General features: G+C 36.9%; 1 protein-coding gene across 1 annotated transcript; it reads right to left on the bottom strand.

The window, feature by feature from the left end:
* Nucleotides 1-9,954: 9,954 nt before the first annotated feature.
* Nucleotides 9,955-23,527, bottom strand: PSKH2 (protein serine kinase H2). Its single transcript, XM_072413282.1, has 3 exons — nt 23,276-23,527; nt 15,517-16,186; nt 9,955-11,364 (listed from the first exon to the last, which is right to left on the bottom strand). The coding sequence occupies exons 1-3, from the start codon at nt 23,515-23,517 to the stop codon at nt 11,050-11,052; spliced, it is 1,227 nt and encodes a 408-aa protein (XP_072269383.1). The 5' UTR covers nt 23,518-23,527; the 3' UTR covers nt 9,955-11,049.
* Nucleotides 23,528-24,199: the final 672 nt, after the last annotated feature.

The raw sequence follows: 24,199 nt of genomic DNA, 5'->3' as shown, positions 1-24,199 counted from the left end.
ATCTGTACTGAAGATTTTCAAATACAATCTGGATGTAAAAAATGTGTAAAACTGAATCAGTGAAATATTTAACATTAAGAAATATTATCATGAAAAAACTCTCCCTTTAAAAAAATGAAGCATTCACTGATCTGAACTGCAATGCACTGTAATGCATGTTGATGCAATCTAAATGGCCTTCCAACACACCACGGTGCATGGCGTTTTGTAGTGCTTTAGATTACTAAAAAAGAAGTTCTTGCACTTTTTGGGTGTGTTAGGCAGACCATCCAAATGAAAGGGCTGCTTTAAGGGCACATACAAATTTGCAAGCAAACAGACCATTTATTGCAGAAAATCAGGCAATGCCTATTCTGCAAAGAAATTTACTTACCTGCCTGACGGCTGTTTTTTTTTATAATAAACTCACCCATCCTTGTTCCATCCCTGCCATCCTTAACTTGGCCTCTTCTGGGTACAGGGTCTCAGGCCAGCTTGATTTAAAATAATTCATTTTTAACAACCTGGGATATGCTGGATATACACAGCATTGTACACTTAGCTGCATATTTGCAGCTCATACATTTCAGGAAAGATTGTGAATATGCAGGTAAGTATAGTTTATCATGGTAAGGAGATCACCTGTACCTTCTGCAATTCATTCTTTCTTACTTTCTTAATAACACAATACACATTAACATGTATGCACTAATGCAACACAATTGTGTGAACCCAGCCTGACATAAAACCTGGTGACCTTGCCAAAAATGACTATGTTAAGACACGTTCTGTTATAAAGTGACAACCATCTTTTAGTTGGGCTCAGACATGATCTACCATTTTCACTAAACAAGGAAGCTGCTGTGACCCTCTTGGCTGTGCTATTGTTACCTGTGCCTTGGCTGAATGCAGCCATGTGCAAACCTTGTTACCTTCAGTGTGGTTTGCTTCTCCTGGCTACACACCTAGTACTGCCAACAACACAGCTTGGCACCACAGGTCTGAAAGAGCCCTTTATTATTGCAAAGCTAAATTGGGTAATGCCAATAGCAGCAAAGATGGGAAGAATCAAATTTGCAGCTACCAAAGACTGATAATGCTTGTAAATGAAGTTGAAGCTGATGTTTTTTATTACACAATAACTCTTATGAGTTTCACTACACAAAGGGATTACATTGTAATACACAAATGTTTAAACACACCACATGATAAATATATCTTGCATGTTAGTCCAGTGAATGGCCTTCCAAGTATGGAGACGTTCTGCCACCAAGTTTTCATAACTGGAAATGCAGATGAACTTCTTGTCTGTTTGAAGTTCTTGAAGAATTTATTAGGGCAATATTACTTATTTAGTAATGAATATGTAAAACGAACAGCTTATGGCTTGTGTGTGATTTCTGAAGTTGGATGCAGCGTGTGAAAGAAAACAGATGATTCCTCAAAATATAGGCCTGTAACAGACGGTGGGATCTGTATGTTCTTTGGTAGTGATTACTTTATACTTGCTCCTGTGTAGTCATCATAAGGATAAATTCACAGTGCTGGTGAGTTTGCAGTGCATTTACTGCTTCTGCACACCAGGGAACCGCTGCCCCTTGGGAACATTATATGCAGCCCCGTAGCGAATGAATAGGGATGGCAGTGTGCGGTATTTGTACTGCTCACTGCTGCCAGCTGTCAAATGTTCAGACGCTGGTTCTTTAGGAACCAGCACTGCCCAAAGAGTATTCGAGGGGTTGACAAGGAGCCTGCCATTGAGAGCTACCTAGGATTGCATGATTTAGAGGCAATCCAGCGATGACTGTCAATCCTTAGCTATCTACCCATGTGCTCCAGGTCTGAAGTATACAACTACTGGGGTACATACCAATATTATGTAAGTAGTTGTTTCTGTTTTTTAAAATCTGGCTATGAAACAATTAAAACATAATGCAAGTAGAAATTAGCATTTCAACTTGCATGTCTGGATAAACATATAAAAGTTGCCATTGCTGACTTTTATGAGGGTACATACAGCAGAAAAGGAATCAAGTTTGGAACATTGGGCTTTTACTGCCAATTTACTATTATCCAATTTACTATTATCCAATCTATGGGCATACCCACACAGAGGAACCCTTCCCATTGTATTATTCTGTTAATAAACTGAATGGGAATGTTACCAGGAGATTCTAACAGTCAAGATGGATATTGTTACCATTGGTAGCCCCCCCCCCCTAACAACAACCAGTCAATGCAATTTTCATTAGAAATTCAGCTTCCAGAGGGTTACTAATTACAGGGTGGGCAGCATTCGCATGCTAATGAGCACGGCTTTGCATCTAACGAGTTTGAGAACATTAAAGCAAGTTTTCCAAAACCAAACAAGTTCATCCATTACTATTCAAGAACTGTCATTACCTGCATGGTGGGTCACTAACCAGTGGCATTTATGTAATCAATGCATATGGTCTCCCTGGTCACCAAAAACTAAAAAGTAAAGTTAAAATAGAAATGGTAGCCCAGAGAACATCAGAAAACAATTCAGCAGTAGCTGGTCCTGTAATTGCATGCTGATGTTCCTTTAAAGCTGGCCCTATGATTAACACGCAGAAAAAATGTTCATACCGGGAAAAACAAATGCTGATTCATGCATGAACATTTGTATGCTATGTTTTAATAATTATGATATTTTACAAGGAAATGGATGTAGTTATATTTTCAAAAAAAATCTAATCTTACCTTCAAACATAAAAAAGAGTAAGAAGTATAGACCCAAAAAACAGGTAGGTGCAAACAGAAGAGTTGCCTGTTTAGAATGGAAGTGCTCTAACATTGTTTCTTTAGTGGTTAGTTATTTAGAGTTAATGATTTATTTAAACTGCGATATCAAACACCATCAACATGTTTTATAGGACTGTAATGGCCTATTCATCAAGGTGTAACAGATACTACCAAAAGAAAAAACGGATATTTAGGATATTTATTTGCTTTAAGATAATCATTAATAATAATAGCATGCATTGAAATGTACATAAAAGAGGTAAATATACAAAGTACATAAATAATACCAGTACATGATAAAAAAAAATATAAAATGTAGTAAATTAGGTCCACTCTGGAACATACCTATCAGAGTGGACTTTCTGGGCTCTGCCAAGGTAAGGTATGTTTTTTTCCCGCTCTTCCAGACAGGGGGTCTGACCACTTTGGTTCTACCCAGGCCCCAGCAAATTGTTAGCTGTAAATCTGTTCTCTTGCTGGGGAGATTGGCCAGGAGGAACTAAAGAGGGAGAGAGCTGGAGAGAGCTTGGAGAAGTTGCTGCTGCAAAGAGGACATTCTGTTTACAGGAAGGGTACCTGTAGATTGTTGCTTTATGGGTATTTTAAGGGGCATTGTACCAGGACTGGATGTTATTAAAAGGCTGGGCCTAGCAAAAGAAATTAAGAAGTCCAACACAAGTTGTACTTGTCGAAGGGGGTCTAAGATAAAGAACCGGACCCGGCCCAAGGCTGGAATTATTTTTAGGGGATTCTGGCCCCCTAGCCAAGTGATGGTGACTAGTTTTAGTCCCTATATTACACAAATAGGCCATCTAGCTTGTTTCTTTGTTGTCAATCTGGGATCACATGACCAATGACAAGGTTCATCCAGCGTCTGTAAAGGGGAAGGTAATTGTTCAGGCAAGCAGCTAAAAAACCCTTTTCAGTTTTTGTGCTAAGGTGGCTGAACTTCATTTCATCCAATGTGAAAATATTGTAGATTAGTGTTTCCCAACCAGGATTCCAAAAGTTGCTAGGGGTCCTTGAGCCCAGGTTAATTAAGGTGACACCAATGATCTTTTTGGCTGCCAGGGTATAAGGGTGACATTTTCCCACTAACCAAGAAGACATCCCTCCAAAACACCACTATGCTAATATACTATGAGCTGTGAACATAGTATTTGTAACAGGGGTTCCCTGAGGACCAGGTATTTAAAGCAGCGGCCACCAATCTTTCTTACCTCATGGACCACTAAATTCATAACTTTAAATCCCACAGACCAATATTAGGCTCTTTTTAAAAAGATAAATACATTTGTAAAATATTGATCTTCCTAATGGTGCTGACAAGGACTGTGGAGTCTCTGATTCATTGATCTGCTCACGGTTAAGTGAAGTATTACTATTGTTACTAATATCATTAGTTGCATTATCTTTGGTATTACTAAAGTAATGCAAAATATTTGTTTGATTTTTCTCACTCATTATGGGTTTATTTCATTCAAATCAAAGACCAAACAAGATAGATGATAGTTATCAAAGTCAAACTATTTGATGCCATTAAATATAACAGGTAGAGAAAATAAACAGTTGAGGTCATACTTACCTAAAAGAGCATCTGGGAAATACAAAAAAAAAATAATACAATCAGATGAGAATCAGTATTCGCGGAGCGGGGGGACTGTTGTAATGGTGGAAATAATACTGAAGTGTAAGGCAACGGTTGCCTCAAACTAAAGCTCTGTCCCCCTTGTTTTTCCATCTCTGGTACAGTTTGTGAATTTAATGCAATATAAAAACGAAAACTGTCAATCAGAATATATGAATTTATTAGAATATTATTTTTGTTTTACTATTGATAAAAAATTAAAATTGCAAATAATGTGCTAATTTTGGCGACCACTGATTTAAAGGGTTCCCCCATGTTAAACGGCTTTTTTAGAGCATACGTCTGCTTCATGATTTATCTGTCATGCAATCAGTTGTCATATGATAAATCATCAACATATTTAATGATAGAAAGAAGATGTTCATTTATTTCAGATTTGTTTTAATCTCGTAACACCAGGAGAGCCACAACACTTATTCAATGTTTTATTACATTGTCTTTGAAGATCTACAAGACTCATAATGGCTATCTTGGAGGTCAGAAGAACTCTGGATGAACTTCTTTTAAACTTCCCAGAGGAGCAGCGGAGTCATGAACTAGTATTAAGAAGCTGCTTCCTCTGACCATTTCCTCATTGTGTCTTCTATAAATATACTTGGACGTTATGTCTGTGTTTATGTTAGTAAGAAACTATTGGAAGAGCACCATAGGGAACTGCATTGTATTTGTCATCTTGTCCTTCTTCCTGACATTCTGTGCTCATTCATGTGACAAGGACATTTGAAACAACTATTGTTTTCATTGATCCCACTCTGCTCTGGATTGTTGTTTTCATGGATTGATGTTGCGTTAGGTCTTAGCCCCATCCAGTGGTAAAATATAGTAACAAACACTGCAAACCAAAACTATATAAATATTATGTGACAAATATGTTAAAGTAAATATAATTCTGAACTACAACATTTAGGTAAACCACCATATATTATAAACATTTGTTTGTAAATTCATTATGCTGCTTTTTTCAGCCCTGCAGTGTGACAACGCAGGACAAGGGTCAGACTGTAAAAGAAAAAAAGAATTTCCAGTGGACTCCATGGATAAAGCCCCCTATTTTTTGTGCCGTATAGCAGTGGTTCCCAACCTTTTGGATGTCACAGACCACTAAATTTACGGACTTCGGACTGCGCATGTGCGGGGAGCCATGTGTCACTCAAATGGGATGAAACTTCCCCCCAGAGTGAAGTCATGATGCCAGAATCCGCCCACTCTCCCATCCCAGGTCTGAGCCAGAGACACAATGCATACCGAAGACATGGTACGCGGCTCTGGCCGGGGGTTACCCCCGAGCAGGATCCTTTCCCTGACTGGGTCGGGGGTGCACCGGCCAGAGCCGCGGACCACCAGGTTGGGGACTGCTGCCATATAGGGCATCACAAAATAGGATCCCAGCCCTCTGGTGGACATTTGCTGCATTACAACAAAAATGCCACTGTGATAGGAAAGCTAAGCATTCTGATTGGCCCTCCTATGTATATTCTCTAGTGCGGCGGTCGCTAACTGGTGATCTGCAAAAAAATTTTGGTGATTCGTGGCTCTGGCCAGTGTTCCACCCAGCAGGAAGGGGCAAACCAGCAAGAGCCGCGGACTATGTCCCCCATATGGATTCCCGGCTCAGGGCAGTAGGCGGGTTGTCTCTGGACACTGCGATGGGAGAGTGGGTGGGATCTGGCATCACGACATCACTCATTTGAATGTCCCACAGCTCCGTGCACATGAATGGTCCGGAGAATGTGGAATTTGTGGTCCATTACAACCAAAAGGTTGGCGACCACTGCTCTAGTGAGCCCCAGGTTCCCAGTCTGGCCCTTGCTGGGAGGCAAGAAATGCTTGAACAAGAAACATTAGGGTAGGATCGCTAGGGATTATTTTATAAAAGCTGCAATTTAAAATTACAGAAAAAAGAAAATACCGTATCAAAATTTATGATGATATGATTGAAAAAATTTGCAATCAGACAGGGCTTTGTTGTAGAAAGGGACAGGCGATGACCCTTCTGCATTAAAACATACTTACCTGATCACTCTCTTAGATGTCAAAATTACTGAGCTGCGCATGCCGGCTTTCCCTGCAACTGACTGAATCCGGACTGAATGAATTCCAACAAGACTGTGCAGGCATCATCTCAGCCAATCAAGATGTCCAAAAGAAGAAGAAGGGGCCAGGTCAGTATACACAGGGTTTAGTTCCGTTTTAGGTGATTGGGTTTACAGACATTTTGTGCCTGCTTTATTAAAGCTCTTCACTGGAGAAGATAAACTATCATGGGTGAGCCTGGATTATCCAACAAACCTGGAATGGCATTGGTGAAGGATCGAAAACATTTGCCAAATAATAGCAAATTATTTTTCAGAAATCCTTTCCAGGTTTTGTTGGATAACCCAGTTTCTGCCATTATAGCCTGTCTTCTCTGTTCTTGAAGAATTTAAATAATTCAGGCTCTTTATTTCCTAATATTTCCTCCTCTTCTTAAAAACATATATTTCTATATCTATCAACATTTGAAAGTGACAAAAAGAACAAATAAAAAAGCAGTGGCACACTACACAAAATAGTGGGCGTAGGTAAGTGGGTGGGGCATTTGAAGGGTGTGGTTATGTGGGTGGGTTATTTATGGGTGTGGTTACGTGGGTAGTTTGGTTCTGATATAATGTAGTGAATCATTAACAATCCATGTGGTAATGATGTCATCTAGTGGCAGCCAATGGAAATACACCCTAGTGCTGGGACACTTACACAAAGGGTTCGGGAGACTGTGATGTCTGGCAGAAATCAGGGCAGTTGAGAGCTATATCAGGGTGTCAGTGAGACCTTTTCATCAAACTATCAATAATGGTGTTTTCCGGAGACACGAAACTCATAATAGTAAATACCCTCCCTTTTGCTCAATGTGGTTTTCTTCAGATGCTTTTAATATTGAATTTAACTGATGATGTCATCCCATTGACTTTTACTACAAGTGGAACTAAAAAAAAAAAAACACCTTTACTTCTGCAGAACTCTTTGCGGAGGACGCCTGGGTGCCGCCATCTTCCTTCCTCTTCTTCCTGCTTCAGCCTATTGGTAAATAGGGGAAAAAAATTCACTGCAATGCATGAGATCGACATTTCCATTTTTTCCATTGAATAAAAAGCTCCTTCTGCGAATGCCTGAGATCGAGCAGCGAGAAAGCCAGATACTCACATGAGGCATCCCTGGAGGCTCCATGCTCCCATTCTGTTTTTATCACTTAGCCCTTTTTTTAAATAAAAGGGTGTTAACCCCCCCCCCCCCCAAAAAAAAAGAAGGTAATTTTACCTTACATAAAAGGGTTGTCTACCCTTTTATGTAAAATAAAAATGTTAGTTTAGGTCAGCTTTAAGGCCTTTACACTTTAATAAGTGTGCTAAATTACATTATATTACATGTCAATATGGTAGTAATCATATACTGATTGTATATCTGTTACCATGTTTCAGAGTGTGTCAGTATGATACTGATTGGGTATCTGTGGTCATGTTTCTGGGGATTTCAGTGCAGTATTGATTGAGTATCTGAAGAATGTTTCTGATGGTGTCAGTACAATATTAATTCTGTATCTGTAGACATGTTTCTGGTGATGTCAGTACATCACTGATTGTATATCTGTGGACATTCCTGGCAGTGTCAATTTATCCAAACTTTGTTTTAGAAAAAACTGTACATATGCTATAATATTTGATTGCCGAAACCAGCTGTTCCAAGTGCTAAAAAAACAAAAGGATGAACTGCTTGAAATATCCATGCGTAAGAATTGCTAACCAGCCACCACCTTGCTACTAGTTTCCTGAAAGTGCAGACCTGACTTCTAAATCATCAATTCTAATTATAAAGGATTATTACTTAATCAATATTATATTCAATGAACAGCCCGTGCTGTAAATCCAGTCTTCTTTCATAGATTAGTTCCTATACAGAACAATGTCAAAGCATTTAATTTAGGAGTATAATTACCTGTTCACAAACCAAGAGGGGTTATCTGGTATTATTAAATTAAATTAGGATCATGTCCCCAAGGGGAATAACATCATTTTTTCTCTATAATAAATCTAACAACTTATTATATGCACATCAGACCTTAGATTTCCATCACCTTTTTATAATAGAATGTTGTAGCAGGTTATAGGCTGAAGGTAGAGTGCAGAGATGGTAAGTAGATTCATGCACACCTAGGTTTAAATGTTGTCCTTGAAACACCAACGTAATTCACTAGTGAAACAATTTGCTTAGTAAACTGGTAAGGATAATTTACCAGTTTTCTTTTCCATTGGAATGAATACAGTAAGGTTATCAACAGACAATCCAGTTTTTTCAACCTCTGCCTGGTTTTGTCAAAGAGCTAAATTTTAGGTCTACAGACCACTTAGAGCTTTTAGGTTTACAGCCCACCTAGACTTGGTGAGTGGTACACTCAGTCACCCAGAGGTAACATTTCTTGACTGGAAGATATAGAGCCTGATTTATTAAAGCTCTCCAAGGCTGAAGAACATATACTTTTATCATTGATGCTGGGTGATCAAGCAAACATGGAAAGTATATCCTCTCAAGCCTTGGAGAGCTTTATTAAATCAGGCCCATAGAGAGAAAAGAGTAGGGTATAGGAGTAGCCCATTAGTTTCTCATTCAATCAACGCATAGGAGTTAAATTGGAAGTAGCAGCACTCACAGTGGCACACACAAACCTCTTTGTTTTTGCTGGCATGTTGGCTTGGTTGAGCCATAACCCTAAACAAGTGGCACACAGAGCTGTCAGCCACAATGAAAGTGATAAATAGTAAATAATATGCAGTAGATAAAGTAACCTGCATCAACCTACAGGGAAGTATGATTTGAGTGAATGCATTTTGCAATGCCAACACTGATTCTATTTACAGTCACTGATATCATAATAATTTCCTGAGGACACTTACAACTGTATTCCCCATTGCACAGACAAATAAGCAGCAACGCCAGTGCAACACATCTTCCCCTCCTCTAATAAAGTAAGTGATATACTATTTTAATAATATATGAATTCATTATTAGGACTATAACATCATAGGGAGTAAGGTATCCTGCCTCATTATTCTAAAAGTGGGATTCCACTATCACTGCTTACCAAAAGTTAGGCTTTCTGCGGGGATGGTAAAGAGGGCAGACTTTGTGCTATATAAAGCCAAAGGTGAACTAGTAAGACGTCCAATGTCCCCCTTCAATCACTTGGTGGGTGAAAGATGAATATTTGACTTCTGCTCTGCCTAATCTTCAGCAAAGTATTTACCAAAAAAATGTGAGCTCTATTGTAATGTATTACCATTTCATGGATTGTGCATTGGCAGATCTGAGATTGGATTTGAGTTTTTCAATTCTGGGATGTTAGAATCTTTGTATTTATGTTAGAGGTGAATAGTAGGAGCAGCTGCTTCATGTAGATAGTCAAGGACAAGTGTGTTGTTTTTTATACTAAATACCATATGGGCTTTCACAGCCCTTTGGATGGGCTGGGGACTTCAATACTAGACCCTTATTTTAGAAAAAACAAACAAAAAAAGAAGACAAAAAGAAATTATATTTAATCCTCCCTGTTAAAAAAAAAACTAGATACAATGCACACATGAATGAGTACAAATAATTATGGATAATAGACTACACAACATCTTGCCATGGCATTGCCTAAGTCAGTTAGTAACAATGCCAAGTTGAGAGACTTCTTCTGTATCATCTTGGCTTTAAATGTTTAGAGAGTGGACAGCCCCATTCAAAAGGAAGAGTGGACACTGAACCACTTACCATGGGAGATGCAATTATTATGTGTAACAGTACTTAAGCAGCTTGATATGACAGTGTAAGGAGCTCTCTAACATGTAGAGGCTTTACCCCTATTATCATGTAATATATTTTCAGAAAACATTGTGACTCATTGACAAGAATTACAGTGTGTATAGGACTTAGACAACCTTAGTACGGCTGTATTTTTTTAAAGAGAGCCTGTACATTTCTGGACACCCTTGTGGTGCAGCATTATATACTATTAAAGCAGCCATAATGCTGCACAAGTGAATCAAGTTTCAAGGTGAGTATTTGTATGCTGTTCATTTACCCTCTATACTGTCACATGTGGTAAATTGAACAAACATTCTTTTTTGCACCGTGCATATGGGAATGCAACTGTGCTTTACAAAAGGATTGCAATCTAATTGCAACCTAATTGACTTTTGTACACTTTATGTAAAGGTGTCCCAGTTTTTAGGATTTAAATGCATCAATATATCTGTTGACTATGCAAAATAGATATGTCCATTTAAAATATATTTCAATAATTATGGTCAACTGCAGCCAAAAGAAAATTTTCAGTTTTGTGCTGTTGAAAAGATCAGTGATGTGCTGGCAGGTCCTCAAAATGTTGAATATCCCCACTTGGTTTCTGAGTTTCACCCATTTGTAAAGAGTGGCCTTTATAAAGTTAAATGCTGGTTCCAGCTTCGGATGAATTCTTCACAATGTGGAATAAATAAATAACTGTGGATATTATGTAAGAGAGCAATGTCTCCTTAATAGTTTTGAGAAGGTAGAGATGCAATCTCCCTAGTAAAGTGCATGAGAAGCATAGGATGGAGGGTGATACCCAATGTGAACTGTAAATTGATATTAGGTAAGAATCATTAAAATACATCACTGCTCAGAACGTGTGCTTGATAACGCAAATTACGTTCCATTATTTCTCTCATACGCCGAGACTTGTTGGAATGACCTGATCTCATGGAGTGCTCTGATTTGGGGCTTTGACAGCGGGAGGAGACCCTTCTTTTCAGGTTTTGTGAGATAGACCTGTGGAGGTTCTTCATGGAAGATGATGCAGCCATAGTTTTGATCCAAGGATGCTGTATGGCATCTTTAGCTGTCAATCGGTCATTGGAGTCCACATTGAGCAAACGATCAATAAAGTCCTTTCCAAGATTGGAAACACTGGGCCAAGGCTGAAAAATACAACACAATTGGATAAAAAATGATGTGAAATTAACACAACACAGTTTATACAAAGTTGAGAAAGTGTCGCTCCAAGGGCAGGTTAGCAGGTGAATTCCACTCTGCGTGACAATAAACAAGAGATGCAATGGAGGCATGATCAGATGTACTGATCTTTTGCCAAAAGGTACCTGCATGGCTCTGATTTAACAACTTTGAACAGGGAGTGTCTTTTCTGTTAGATAAATACCTTTATATAACTGGCATAAATGTTATATTTAGCTCTAACTGCCCATCAGTAGGCACCACACTACTAGAATCATCAGTGGCACTTTATCACTGACCAGCAGGGCCGGATTAAGACCCTTAGAGGTCCTAAGCACATAAAAGATTTTGGTGCCCCCATATATATGTAATTCAAAATTTAAACAATAATAGACCATAACATAAAATTTAATTTATCAAAATAAACAAAACATTTAGTAAAATAATGTTTATTTTTGTATACTTCTACTTTATTTATATTTTAAAAGTTTTCTCCTACTTTTTTCAATTGCAAAGTCTTTGATCACATCTTCAAAACTAATCTTCTGTAACACATCTGCTTCTTTACTTACCAGAGATAAGGCACCCAGCCTGGCTTGTTGCATAGTTGTTTTGATGGGATTTTTAATATACTTCAACTGAGAAAATGAATGCTCAGCTCAGCAATTTGTGACCATTAATGTTAAAAATATACGAAAGCCAATGTCTACATTTGGAAAGGCACACTCAATATTGTCTTCTACAAATATTTTATAAAGGTCATCATTACTGAATCTTGTTTTTACATTTTTTGTTGCACTGAACTTATGGCGCACATAAGAATGAAACTGCTGAAGCTCTGAGAAATTACTGTTGAAGTCCTCTGGGTAAGCATCAATCAGCTTTTGACAGCATTGAGAATAACTTTCAATGTTAGTAGATGATGAAGTGACATTATGTGGCACATCAAAAGAAAATCTCTCTGCTATTTCTTTGTAAATCTCTCTTCTTCTTTTCATCTCAGTTTCAAGTTTGTCAACAATTGTGTAAAAGGTTGTGATAAGAAAATGGACCATGGTAAGTTCGGCTATGGAAAAAATCTCTGCGGTGCCCCCTTCCCTTGATGCCCTAAGCATGTGCTTATTTTGCTTAATGGTTAATCCACCCCTGCGGACCAGCATAATATCTTGTACTATCTAACAGTATGTTAGCTTAAGGAAGGGACACTGCACAGCCCCAAGATTATTACTTTTCAATATGTTATTACAGTGCTTTTATAATAAAGTAAGGAGCCTATACTTTGGAGTGCTAGTGACTTAAAATATGCTTATTATCTAGCATGGTAAATGGAATTATTTTTTCTCTTAAAATTGGTCCCCTTTACTAAAAGAATTTCACACTGATGTCCAAAAGGTGGAAAAATATTCTAAAATGTCTAATTTAATTTAAAAACATTTTTAATTTTATATTCAGGCAAAGACATGTTTAGCTCATTGCCCTTATTTATCATTTGGAAAAAGTGACTACCAAACTGTTTTTCACTTTCCTGAATCCTCTCTCATGTGATCTGGGATATGTTTATTTCCCTAGTGGTTGAACTTGATGGACTTATGTCTTTTTTCAGCCTAACGTACTATGCAACTATGTAACTATGTAATTACCAGCACATCTTACCATTAATTCTTACACTGGGGGTCTACCACTGACTGACCTACTGACATTACAGTCATAGATGTACAGCCAATGGGCAGAGTCCATGTCACTAGGATGTAATGTGGACACTAATCCTCATCCATCCTCATCCACATATGAAGTATGAAGTTTATTAGTGCTAATGTCACTGCCTGCACACTTGTTACAGACCAACGTTTATTGAAGACTAATAACTTACTAGTTTGTTTTTAAGGGTCAACCCACTTAAAAGTACTGTTGGTGGAGTTTGCTGAGCTTATTCATCCTTACACCTTTTGTGGACATGATGTCAAAGCCATAGCTCTTGGCTCTCTCCTTGCCCATTTTGGAGTTTTGGGTGTTCTCTTTGGCATGTTCCCTCTACATCAGCTGCATTATCTGTTAAATATTCTATGGATGAAATATCTTGGCACTGGATTACATAAGCACAATTAAACTGAAGCATTGAGTAGTAGAAGTCTCAAACATCTACCGAACTCTGTGGCAAAATGATTTTTCATTTTGGCCAAGCTGTAAAGAACTCCCCTGTTCTGCTACATACGTAGATGATTTTCACTCTGTTGCATAGCTAAGCAGTTCAAAAGAGTTGTTGGATTCTTGATTCCCTTTCTGCTCTCTATGATTACTTTATAATTGCTACAATATTACAGTTTCATATAGTGATATAATAATAGGGAGTAGGAACCACAGTACAGAGGGGCATCAGGCATCCAACACACTTCTGGATTTTTTTAAACTGTTTATCCCTTCATAGTATTAAAAATGTTGCTGTCCTTAGTTAAAAAATGTAATCATATAACAGAATATGTTTGAAAGAAACCAATGGCAGTTAATGGAAGCCCACACATATGTAAACTACTGTTCATTATGTAAACTACTGCACATGTAGTGTGTCTGCTAAAAATTGTTCTCTTCTAAGATTGGGTAGTCCCACATAGCATGATCCCTACCAGATTGTAGAGATTACAGTGAGGCATAACTCTTGATAGAACTGGATGGACTTCGGCTATTCTTACTACAATGGGCTGTTGCAAGGTATTATATTGTATATTATATTAAATTTAGATCTGCATGATATATACACTAGTAAGTTAGATTAACAAATATGGACAAGTGACTGCTGTACTACACGTTCCATGCTTTGTATCTGCTTGTTTTCTATTTAAGTTTGTCCTTTTAGGATATATTTAAACACTGTTTAGAAAAGTTTAAGTATAACTCAGTACAGTTCATTAAAATGCCAAAAAGCAATCCAAGTAAAAAGAAAGTAACAGACTCAGCCATGCATCCTGCAGTGATAATTATCAGCCCCCTACACATGAGAATTGTTAATGTAAAGGCACATTTCAGCTTTCAAATAATCTTGGATATAAATATATTTAATTAGTACTATTCACTGATTGAAAAACTATTAATAAAGAGTGAATATGTAGTTCTTTCCCATTGGACATCACTGTTACTGTAATTTCTATGTGTAAAAGCATTAAACCTAAATCACAGAAGAAGAGTTTTGCTTTACAATACCAAATAAAGGTGCATAAATATTTAATACCTATTCTAAGCACACAGAAAGAGGTCCTAAAATATACATATGGGTAAAATAAAAAATACAACATTTAGTATAACTCTGAATCACATACAACTTTTCCCAATGTTTTTTCCCATTTCATATGCTGCAAGTACAGAACAATATCCATTAGATCCCACCAGACATCTGCTGTTCTCTTTAAATTATGTTTCAGTTGGCAACAAAGTTTCTGTGCAGTAATTCGAGGCATTGCTATGCCAAAGTCCTCCCCTGTTGGACTACAGAAAACATTTTTTTATATTAGGAGGATGAGAAAGAAGTGGTTTGTAGTCCAGGAGAACTGAGCATTGCTGATAACATTGTACAATGGATTTAAATATGTTTTGGGCTCTTTCTTGCCTAGACATACATAGATTTTTTTTAATTCAATTACTTATTGATGGAAACATATCCTATTACGTCCAGTTTAACGTTAAAAGGTATGCATATAGAAACCCTAACAAATTACAGTCCCAACATGAACTTTTTTATGTTGTTTAGGCTAGGGAAGGAAACTGTTCAACCTTCTGTATATAACTGTATGTGGCCCAGTAAGGGAGATGTTTTCTCTCTGTCCTAAAAGGAAGGAGAAGAAATCTTCCTAATTGAGCTGAAATTGAAAGTGTCCCTATTGGAAGATTTCCTTTCTAGTTTAGTTGACAGCTGTTATAATTTTACCTTCCCCTACTTTCTGTCTATAGGCATTTTTAGCATGGTGTCGGAGCAAAATCCATTTTTCAAACTGGATTATGTCATTAAAGTATCTATATTCTGGCTGGAGTATTAAACATTCATAAAGAAAAGCTAACAAAACCCTGGGCCATGGAGTACAGGTTGATGTTCATTTGTAAGATAAAGATAAATAGCCACATATACTTACGTCTCCTGAGTAGCTATATTTGCCTTTAATGATCAGCCGATAAAGTCTTGTACGGTTTTCATCTTCAAAAGGCATTGATCCACTGAGTAAAATATATGTGATGACACCAAGAGCCCACATGTCCACTGCATTACTGTAGGGTTTTCTGAGTATAATCTCAGGTGCAATGTATTCAGGTGTTCCACAAATGGTTCTCATCGACCAGTCTCCACATTTACCATTTCCCGCATTTGCCAGTCCAAAATCTGTGACTAATATCTTTGAGTCTGCACCTGGATGGTAATAGAGGAGGTTTTCTGGTTTTAGATCTCTATGTGTTATACCTAGTCCATGAAGATAGTTTATGCCGTCAAGAACCATCTGAAGTACCTTGGTGGCATCCCGTTCGGTAAAGGACCCTTTGGTGATGATTCGGTCAAAGAGCTCTCCTCCAGTGGCTAGCTCCATGACCATATAAACCCGGTCATGGCCCTCAAACACTTCAATAAGCTGGATGATATTATGATGGCTGACTCTTCGGAGAATGTTCAGTTCAGACTCGCAGACTTCCCTGCCTTCTTTGGCTCTTGTTTCGATCATTTTGATGGCAAATGGTTGCCTGGTAGCTCTATGCTCAACTCTGACAACTCTGCTAAAACTTCCCCTGCCGATTAGAGCCTTAATATCATATCTGGGAAGGAAAACAAAATAGTATTAGAACCTGCTACATTAAGGGAAAAGAGGATGAAACAAGATGTATTCTTTAGCAAAAGAACCAAATTTGCCTTTTGTGTTGCAATAAAATGAGGTTTTCATGTTCAGTTTTACAACTGCCATAGCAATGGCATCTTACCTGTTTGAACTGCATGCTGCTGGAACTTGCAGCTTTTTGTCTTGGTAAAAAGATTTCAGTGCAAGAAGATAGAAGCAACAGGGTGAATGTCAAGTTCATGTTGATCAGTATTCTGTTTTGTAACTGGAATTATTTTACAAATAAAGGAATAAATAAAAGTCCCACTGAATATTAATTATAATAACTGATGGAACAAACAAGGCATTATTGTTATGTTTCTTGTTATGGAAAACACAAGGCCATGTGTTATTTACACTTTGTTGACTTAGAAAATTAATTTAAGGTTTTATTTTAGAAAAAAACATAAGCCCAGTGTTAGGTAGCTTTAACAAATGTCTGACCTTAATACTATAAAATGATAACCGATGACTCTAGAGATAAAATGATGAGGTACAGTTAGTCATCTTGCCTGTGTAGTGTCATACAAAACAGTAAAACAATTGGTAAAAAAAAAAGTTTAATCGTTCTAACTGTTCATTTGGCCCTTCTGCACCAGCAATTTTATATGCCCTACCACTGGGGTATATCATTATATTTATGTGTATAGTCAAAATATTGCAGGTACTAGAGGAATGAACTTTGTGTCAAAGTGAAATACTGCCAGTAAAATGAAGTACTGCTCAGTTCAAAGAAAATATCCATTGTTTATTAAAGTATCCAGTATTCATGTAGTTTTTCAATGTGGATCTTTCCTCATGTAACAGACCCAGGTCTATATGTATGCACCACAAATGTACCAGTATAGTTAAGTATCAGTGTAATAAATTATTAATAATTACTTATTAATAATATTTATTACATTATTGAAATGTTTTGATTAGCCAGAGATTACTGCAATCTACCATATACACCAAATTATAACCATATGTATTTATGTCTAATTAGTCCCCTCTCCACAAACACATTGGGCCTGATTTATTAAAGCTCTCAAAGACTGCAGAAGATTGACTATAAAGAGCGAACCTGAATGATCCAGCAAAACGCAATGGATTTGGTCCAAGATTGAAAATATTTGCTAAATAATTGCAAATGATTTTAGGAAAAACATTTCAGATTTTCAGATTAGCTGTATCACCCAGGTTCACCCATTATAATATGTTTCTTACTCTCTTTTTAGAGGGTTTTAATAAATTAGGTCGAATGTGACAGGTCACCATATGATAAGTAGACCTAAATAGGGGAACATAAAGTCAATCTATGCCCGGGCTTTGAATAAGCATTTACCTATTCTTAACAAGCAGTAAATTAGGATAAATGTGCTTTCAAACACATTGCACTTATCTTTTTTGGGCACTACCCCTTTCACCTGAAGCAAACTTGTCATGCAATTATTTCATGCTCTTCTGGGGTTTGTTGAAATACACCTGCTGGTCTTCCATGTGCTGTTTGCTGAAGAATTAAAGAATGAATAGTTCCACAGTGCTTGAGGCTAAATAGGTCAGTGGTGCTTGTTTGGAAGGTCATTTACAGCTTGATAATAATATGAAAACACTCAATTTCCATAGTCTTCCAAGACAAATCGCCAGTCCCCAATTGCCTTGAGAGATACACATACCTGATTGCCGAGCTCTTACTTCCTCCCCCAGGGTTTTATATTTGTTAACCCTTAGCTGCCTACTGTTATGTTGGAATGTTCAAAGGGCTAAGGGCTTTTCTTTCTAATCCTATGTGATGGGCTACCCAGACAACCAGTGCTGATTTGTGGGAAAAGAGGGAAATAGATAACTTGCTATCCAGAAGTGATGGTATTTTTCATTGCATAAGGTGGTCAAACAGCAAGGCAGGAGAATATTTGCAGATGCAGGGCATTTCTTTTGGTCCAGGCTTCTGTAATGCAGAACTCGGTGATAGTCAGGATCTGCAGGGTTATGTACGACCTTTCTAAGTGTTGATTAACGCAGCTAAATAAAGATGTAAATCAGCATAAGTTATGCATGACAACTCTTACATTCATTATAATTTGCATAAAAAGTTTATATTTAGAACATGAGATCCTGGAAAATTGCACTATCCTGGAAAATTGCACTTGTCTGGACTTGTATAACCAATCCATCAGATAAAATATTCTTTATTCTGTCATTACTCATATTCTTTCATGGTTCAATGACTTAGGAACAGAAATAAGAGAAGGTCTCAGTTAAGTGACCTGAGACATCCTTGTGTTACTACTTGACAGAACCGCTGCAATTTTAATTGCTGTATAGAAAAAACTTACAGGTGCTATGCAAGAACATTGAATCAGCAGTTATGTGCAATATTTATTGATAAGCTGTCTGTGTTATTGGGATATAGCAATATTCACTTCTTCCAAATGTTGTTAATGTTTTATATGCATTTAACAAATATAGTTCATATTGACATAATTACTGACTGACAGTGAATTTGTTTATACACTGACAATTCTATAAGTAATTAGAATACAATAATGGCTTTTAAATTGCATAGAACTGAAACTGCAGATAAAAAATAACCAACATTTTATTGATTCTATGGAGAACTTTTGAAAGGAACAATAACATAATAACATAGATAACAGATTCAGAAGAGATCTTCTCTTCTTCAGAAGTAAAAGAAAAATTACCTATGTTGTTATGAGCAATAAGAACATTTCTTTCTACAGACAATTTGATATAGGGCCATTCACTGCAAGGGATTCCAGAAAACGGACATACTGCTTATATAGTAGCAGATATACATAAATCGCTTGGTAAGGTTTCAGTAATTTCCCAATTACTAATTGAGAGGGTGAATCTCCTAAGCAGGAAACAAACTATAAAAGTTTGACACACTCTTCCCTACTCAGAATTTGACCAGTCGTTCCCTTTAAAGTGAACTAGTGACCAGACTATGTAAATTCAAGTATTTGCATAACAGCAAATGACCTTTAAAAAAAGTCCTAATTGACCTCAGTAATTTGAACTTGCTCCCACCTTCCCCCAGTGGGCCTTATTTATTCAAGCTTTCTGAGACTGAAGAGGATACACTGTCATCAGTGAAGCTGGGTGATCCAGCAAACTGGCAAAATATCTGGTCCAATAATTTGCAAATAGTAAATTACTTGGAATAAATCCATTCCAGGTTTTCTGGATCACCCAACTTTACTGATGAAAGAGTATCCTCTCCAGCCTTGGAAAGCTTTAATAAATCAGGCCCAGTGACTCTGACACCTTCCCAGTGATGTCTTCCAGCTTCCTAATGTATACTGTAAACCTGCAGCATGAGCCTGCTGGAGTGCCTGAGAGACTTCAGTGCTTCTGCTGACAAATTTGAGGATGAATTGCTCAGCAGTGCCTGCAGAAATAGCAGTTATCAATAGCATTTTTAAGATTTTACTTACTGAAAGGTACAAATATGTAAATACTCAAATATCATACTTTAATATTTATCTGCATTAATAAAGTGCTGACATATTATGCAGAGCTTTTCAAGACTCATTGTCATATTGCTAACTATCCTTTAAAGAGGCTCACAATAATTTACCTACTATTGACTACTACTACTATGCTACTACTACTATGACACAGTCTTAGCAGTCTAAAGAAGTATTTTAAAGAACCATATTAGTCTAGTTTGAAGGGTGGGCAGATTTCAGATTCTCATATATTCATGAAAATTCAACCAGTTTGCATAAGAACACATAATTCATAAGTATTAACTTTGCAGATTTACAAAGAAATCCAATTAATAATTATTTACTTTTAACTGTACTCCTTACAGCACTATTGACAGCCATATTTATTAGGCTACTTGATGCCTATTTAAAAAAGATTATAATGCCATATCATTGACACAGTGATGTTGTCGACAAATATTCTGTATCACTTATGAAGATATGTAGAAGTATGAGTAATGACAATAGTAAGTATTGCATGTCATCATGGTAAACAGTTATCTGCCTAATCAAAGCAAATACCAGGTTTAATAAGCAGAAGTGCCCCAGATATAACATTCATATAAACAACTATGAGGCTGTGGGCACAGGACTGCCATAGAACCATCTCATATCAGTAAGTAAGTTTTAGAAAGAATTCCATATAATACAAATCGACAGTTATAGAGATATTCTGTCAATTAGAAAATCACAACTTTGTCTGATTTAAGTTCCACTGTAAGTGTGCAGTAAGTTTTAAATGGCTCCTTGTGGTTTCTAAAGCTTCTCTCAAATACCCCATTCTTATAATAAAGCAAATCTTCACACAAAAAAGAGAAAAACAGAACAAAGTAAAATATAAAAAGTTTAAATAAAATGAAAATATTCAATAAATTTAGACACATACAAACACAAATACAAGGAGCATTAAATGAAATAAATAACCTGCCCTAAATACATATATCAAAACCCCAAACCCTTTACAAAAAAGTAAAAATGAAGATTTGTTTTTTGACAAATTTCAACTCGGCTCAATGAACAAAAACAAAGTTACTGCTTATATGAATGTTCAGCAGATGTAAAATCTGTATTATTGAGATACAAAAAAAATGCTGAAATCACCCTACTCATGCCTTTTTAACCACCTTTAGTGGCTTTTATGCTATAGTGTTATTCAGAAAGTTCTTTTTGTAGGCTGAAGCGGTTCAGGTCCTCTACTTTGTTGCAAGTCCTTGTATACGGTATATTGGCACATATTCATGTTTCTGTTTTAAATTGCAATTAACTTTAAAAACAATGCACCATGCCTTTTCTGTACTGTCACCTATGTGGCCAAGGTTGGCAGATGTCTGTGAATCCCATATTTTAACACCTAGGCTGCATTTACACACAATTAATCAGTTCAAGCAATTTAGCACTCACTGTCAGAAACTGCAAAGAGTATACAGTATCAATGCAATTCAATAGTCCAGCGCTAACAATGATCTAGATCAGGGGGTATCCAGTTCTAGTCTTTTAGGGCCCTTGAATATTTCGTTATTACAAAATTACAATTAGGATAGAAAATTATTTATGTAAAAATCCTAGTTTGTATGTCACACCCAAGAACTAAAGTTAGGCAAAATGTTTCAATAGCAAAGCACTGTGTGAATAGACACTTTTTAATTTTCCTGACAATCGACCAGCTAAAAATGCTGGGCAATAAATGCCAACATACAATTTACAGATTTTCCTGCAGCCAAAAAATATAGGTGAATTAAAATAAAAGAAATGACTCATTGGTAGTGTTACAGCTTTGGGTTCCACAACTCTGTCCTCAGTCAAGAAAGTGATTTGCTAATATACATCACATGCAGTATTTAACATCAGCAATAATTATCCAGTAGGTTAGAGGTCTGACATGTGCAGAGTAAGAAAGATTAACCTGTAGGGTCACTGAAGAGACAAAGAGAGACCCCCTGGAGAAGGCGCAAGGAAACGCCTATCGTGTTAAACCTATTGCACTGGTGCATCCATCCATGTAGTGACTACCTTGGAGAAAGAAAGACCTTAAAAACCCCCAAACTTCTGGAAATGTTTGACAGAGTTAGAGTATAAAACACAATTTTCACAGAATCCTATACAGGATATGACAATTTGTAGCAAAAACATGAAGAAATGGAACAGCACTTCAAGAAAGTTTCCAGTTCAATTTTGAAAACAAGTTTCAGGCATAATACAACTTCATTAGCTTGTCTTGTTTCTGTTATGTTGGTTTTATTTTTGGGGAATTGAGCTTTGTCTCAGTATACAGTGGTCAATGCAATCCTGTAAAGTCTCTATTAAAATGTTTGAACTACAAACTAATGAAGGAACAAGTCTAGTTTGTGTTTAGCCCTAAATAAAAACATTGCCTTCTAAGTATATGGATATACATTTTTCTACCTGTTCACCACCTCCACAACAATTTTAAAAACAAGTTTATTTAACCACAAAGCTGTTATAGGTCATCAATATAATTTGAGTATATTTGTAGTTGGGCCTATAACAACTTTTTCTGGCTGACATTCTTTAGATTATGTGGATCTGTGTTTCTCAATCAGAACTAGAAGCCTTCCTCTAGAGGCTTCCAGGAGTCCCTTGAGCAATGAGAAGTTTGTACCTCTTGAGTCAGTTTAGGTAATGATCTTTTTTGGTTTCCTGTAAAAATGTCATTCTTTCAACTTGCCATCAATGTAATTATTCCTATCGACCATTAGGTTATTTTACTGTGGAATAAGTAAATATATAAGAATTTTCTTAAGACCTGAAACCTATTTCAAGGGTTCCCTCAAGATAAAAAGACATGGATATTTCTAAGAATCAAACGTAATGTCCATTTATGACTCATTTGGTACTCTGTACAATCATTTTTCACATTTAATTATTTTTAAAAAACGGCAGTTGAAAAGTAGGCTAAGTAAAGGTTTAATTATTTCATTAGTATGCACACAGTAATCTTTGTTTCTGGCTAGCCTTCTACACTAGCAGCACTGGGGTTTCCAAGTCCAAATCTCAGCAAGCCCCCCAATCTGCATGGAAATTCTACATCCTGCCCCATGTTTGCATGGATTTTCTTTGGGCTCCACAGTCACCCCCTTTTTATTTCAAAAATATACGGATATGTAATTTGGCTTCTTCCCAAAATTTAGCCTAAATATGCCAGTGACATTTGACTATGACTATGTTAGGAACATTAGATTGTGAAACATTGTGAGACATTATTCACATGGCTATGGAATCTGTAAAGCACTGCGTAATATGCTGGCACTACATAGATGATGATATTATATATATTAAAATATCTGTACCAGAAGTGTGCGAATTGACATGGTACACTTACATTTACGAATTCTTGAGTCGTGTCCTATGCCTATTCCTATGTGGCATGCAAGAAGGGTGGGGTAGATGGGAACAGTGTTCTCCCAAAAAAATAAAATGTAATGTGTGCACTAAAATTAGTATAGCATAATATAATATAAACAAAAATCAATAGGTCAAGTCCAAAGTTACAATTATTCATTGCAGTGAAAACTTGCCTGGCTGTAACTCTTGGGTCAAACTTGGCTCGGTATCTGGCGACTTGAATATTCTTTGCTTCAATGTCCCGATCTTTTTTGGTTTCTTCTTGTAGCCCCCAGAATTCGGATTTGCATTTTACAGGCTCATTGCAGAACTGGACTGGAACCATAGCGCGGATCAGTTTGACGTAGTAAGGGTTCTTCTTTAGTGGAGGCTCCATAGACTCTGGGAGCACTTTACTGCTTGCTCCACACCCCATCTCAGGAGGACAGGGGACTAAAGAACACAACCAGAGGACAGGGACCCATCACACATCCAGGTGGCCAGACACAAAAGAGGACAGAAATTCTCTTGAGCAGCTAATTGTATCCTCCTACATGCTCAGATCGCAGCCCCTTCTTTGTGACACACACATGTAACTAAGGGGAGGAAATCTAAGAACTACATACATAACATTAGAAAGACATTAGTAGGGCATTTGGGTGGCTCACAATGCAAAGCACAATTATTTACTTTACTATTATTACAGAACAATCCTTAAAATATTTTATTCATGTAATTACCTTCAAAAAAAAAGTTTGTTTTAAACTTTCTCTACCTAATGTAGATAAATACAGCAATATACAGGCAGTGACGACATTTTAGGCTGGAATATATTCTGTTCAGATATCATGCATGCATGCATGCTACATCAATATACTACTACATGAATAATGTAGGTGATTGCCAAACCTCGTGTATTGTAGACTTAAGACATAAAATACCAGGAATAAGCAATATGCTGCATGTGTATGGGCAACATATTGGTCTCTTGTGCAATTAAATTTAAAAAAAGAAAAGTTGCAAGCAGACAAGTGTCCCTTCTGCAAAAAAAATACTCTTACCTGCCTGTTCTTAATCTTTTCTTTACCTCAGTGTATCTTTCCAACTTCTTGTGAATT

The sequence above is a fragment of the Pyxicephalus adspersus genome, chromosome 5 (assembly GCF_032062135.1).
Source record: "Pyxicephalus adspersus chromosome 5, UCB_Pads_2.0, whole genome shotgun sequence".
Classification (NCBI taxonomy): Eukaryota; Metazoa; Chordata; class Amphibia; order Anura; family Pyxicephalidae; genus Pyxicephalus; species Pyxicephalus adspersus.
Note: the sequence above shows the minus strand (reverse complement) of the source record. Positions and strands in the feature narration are given on the sequence as shown.

What these genes read in the sequence shown, in the direction of transcription:
- PSKH2 (XM_072413282.1), bottom strand. Translation starts at nt 23,517, where the DNA reads ATGGGGTGTGGAGCAAGCAGTAAAGTGCTCCCAGAGTCTATGGAGCCT. An exon ending in GACCCAAGAGTTACAGCCAG is followed by an intron (nt 16,187 to 23,275) that starts GCAAGTTTTCAC and finishes TTTCCTTCCCAG; the next exon opens with ATATGATATTAAGGCTCTAA. An exon ending in AATATAGCTACTCAGGAGAC is followed by an intron (nt 11,365 to 15,516) that starts GTAAGTATATGT and finishes TGTATTTTTCAG; the next exon opens with CCTTGGCCCAGTGTTTCCAA.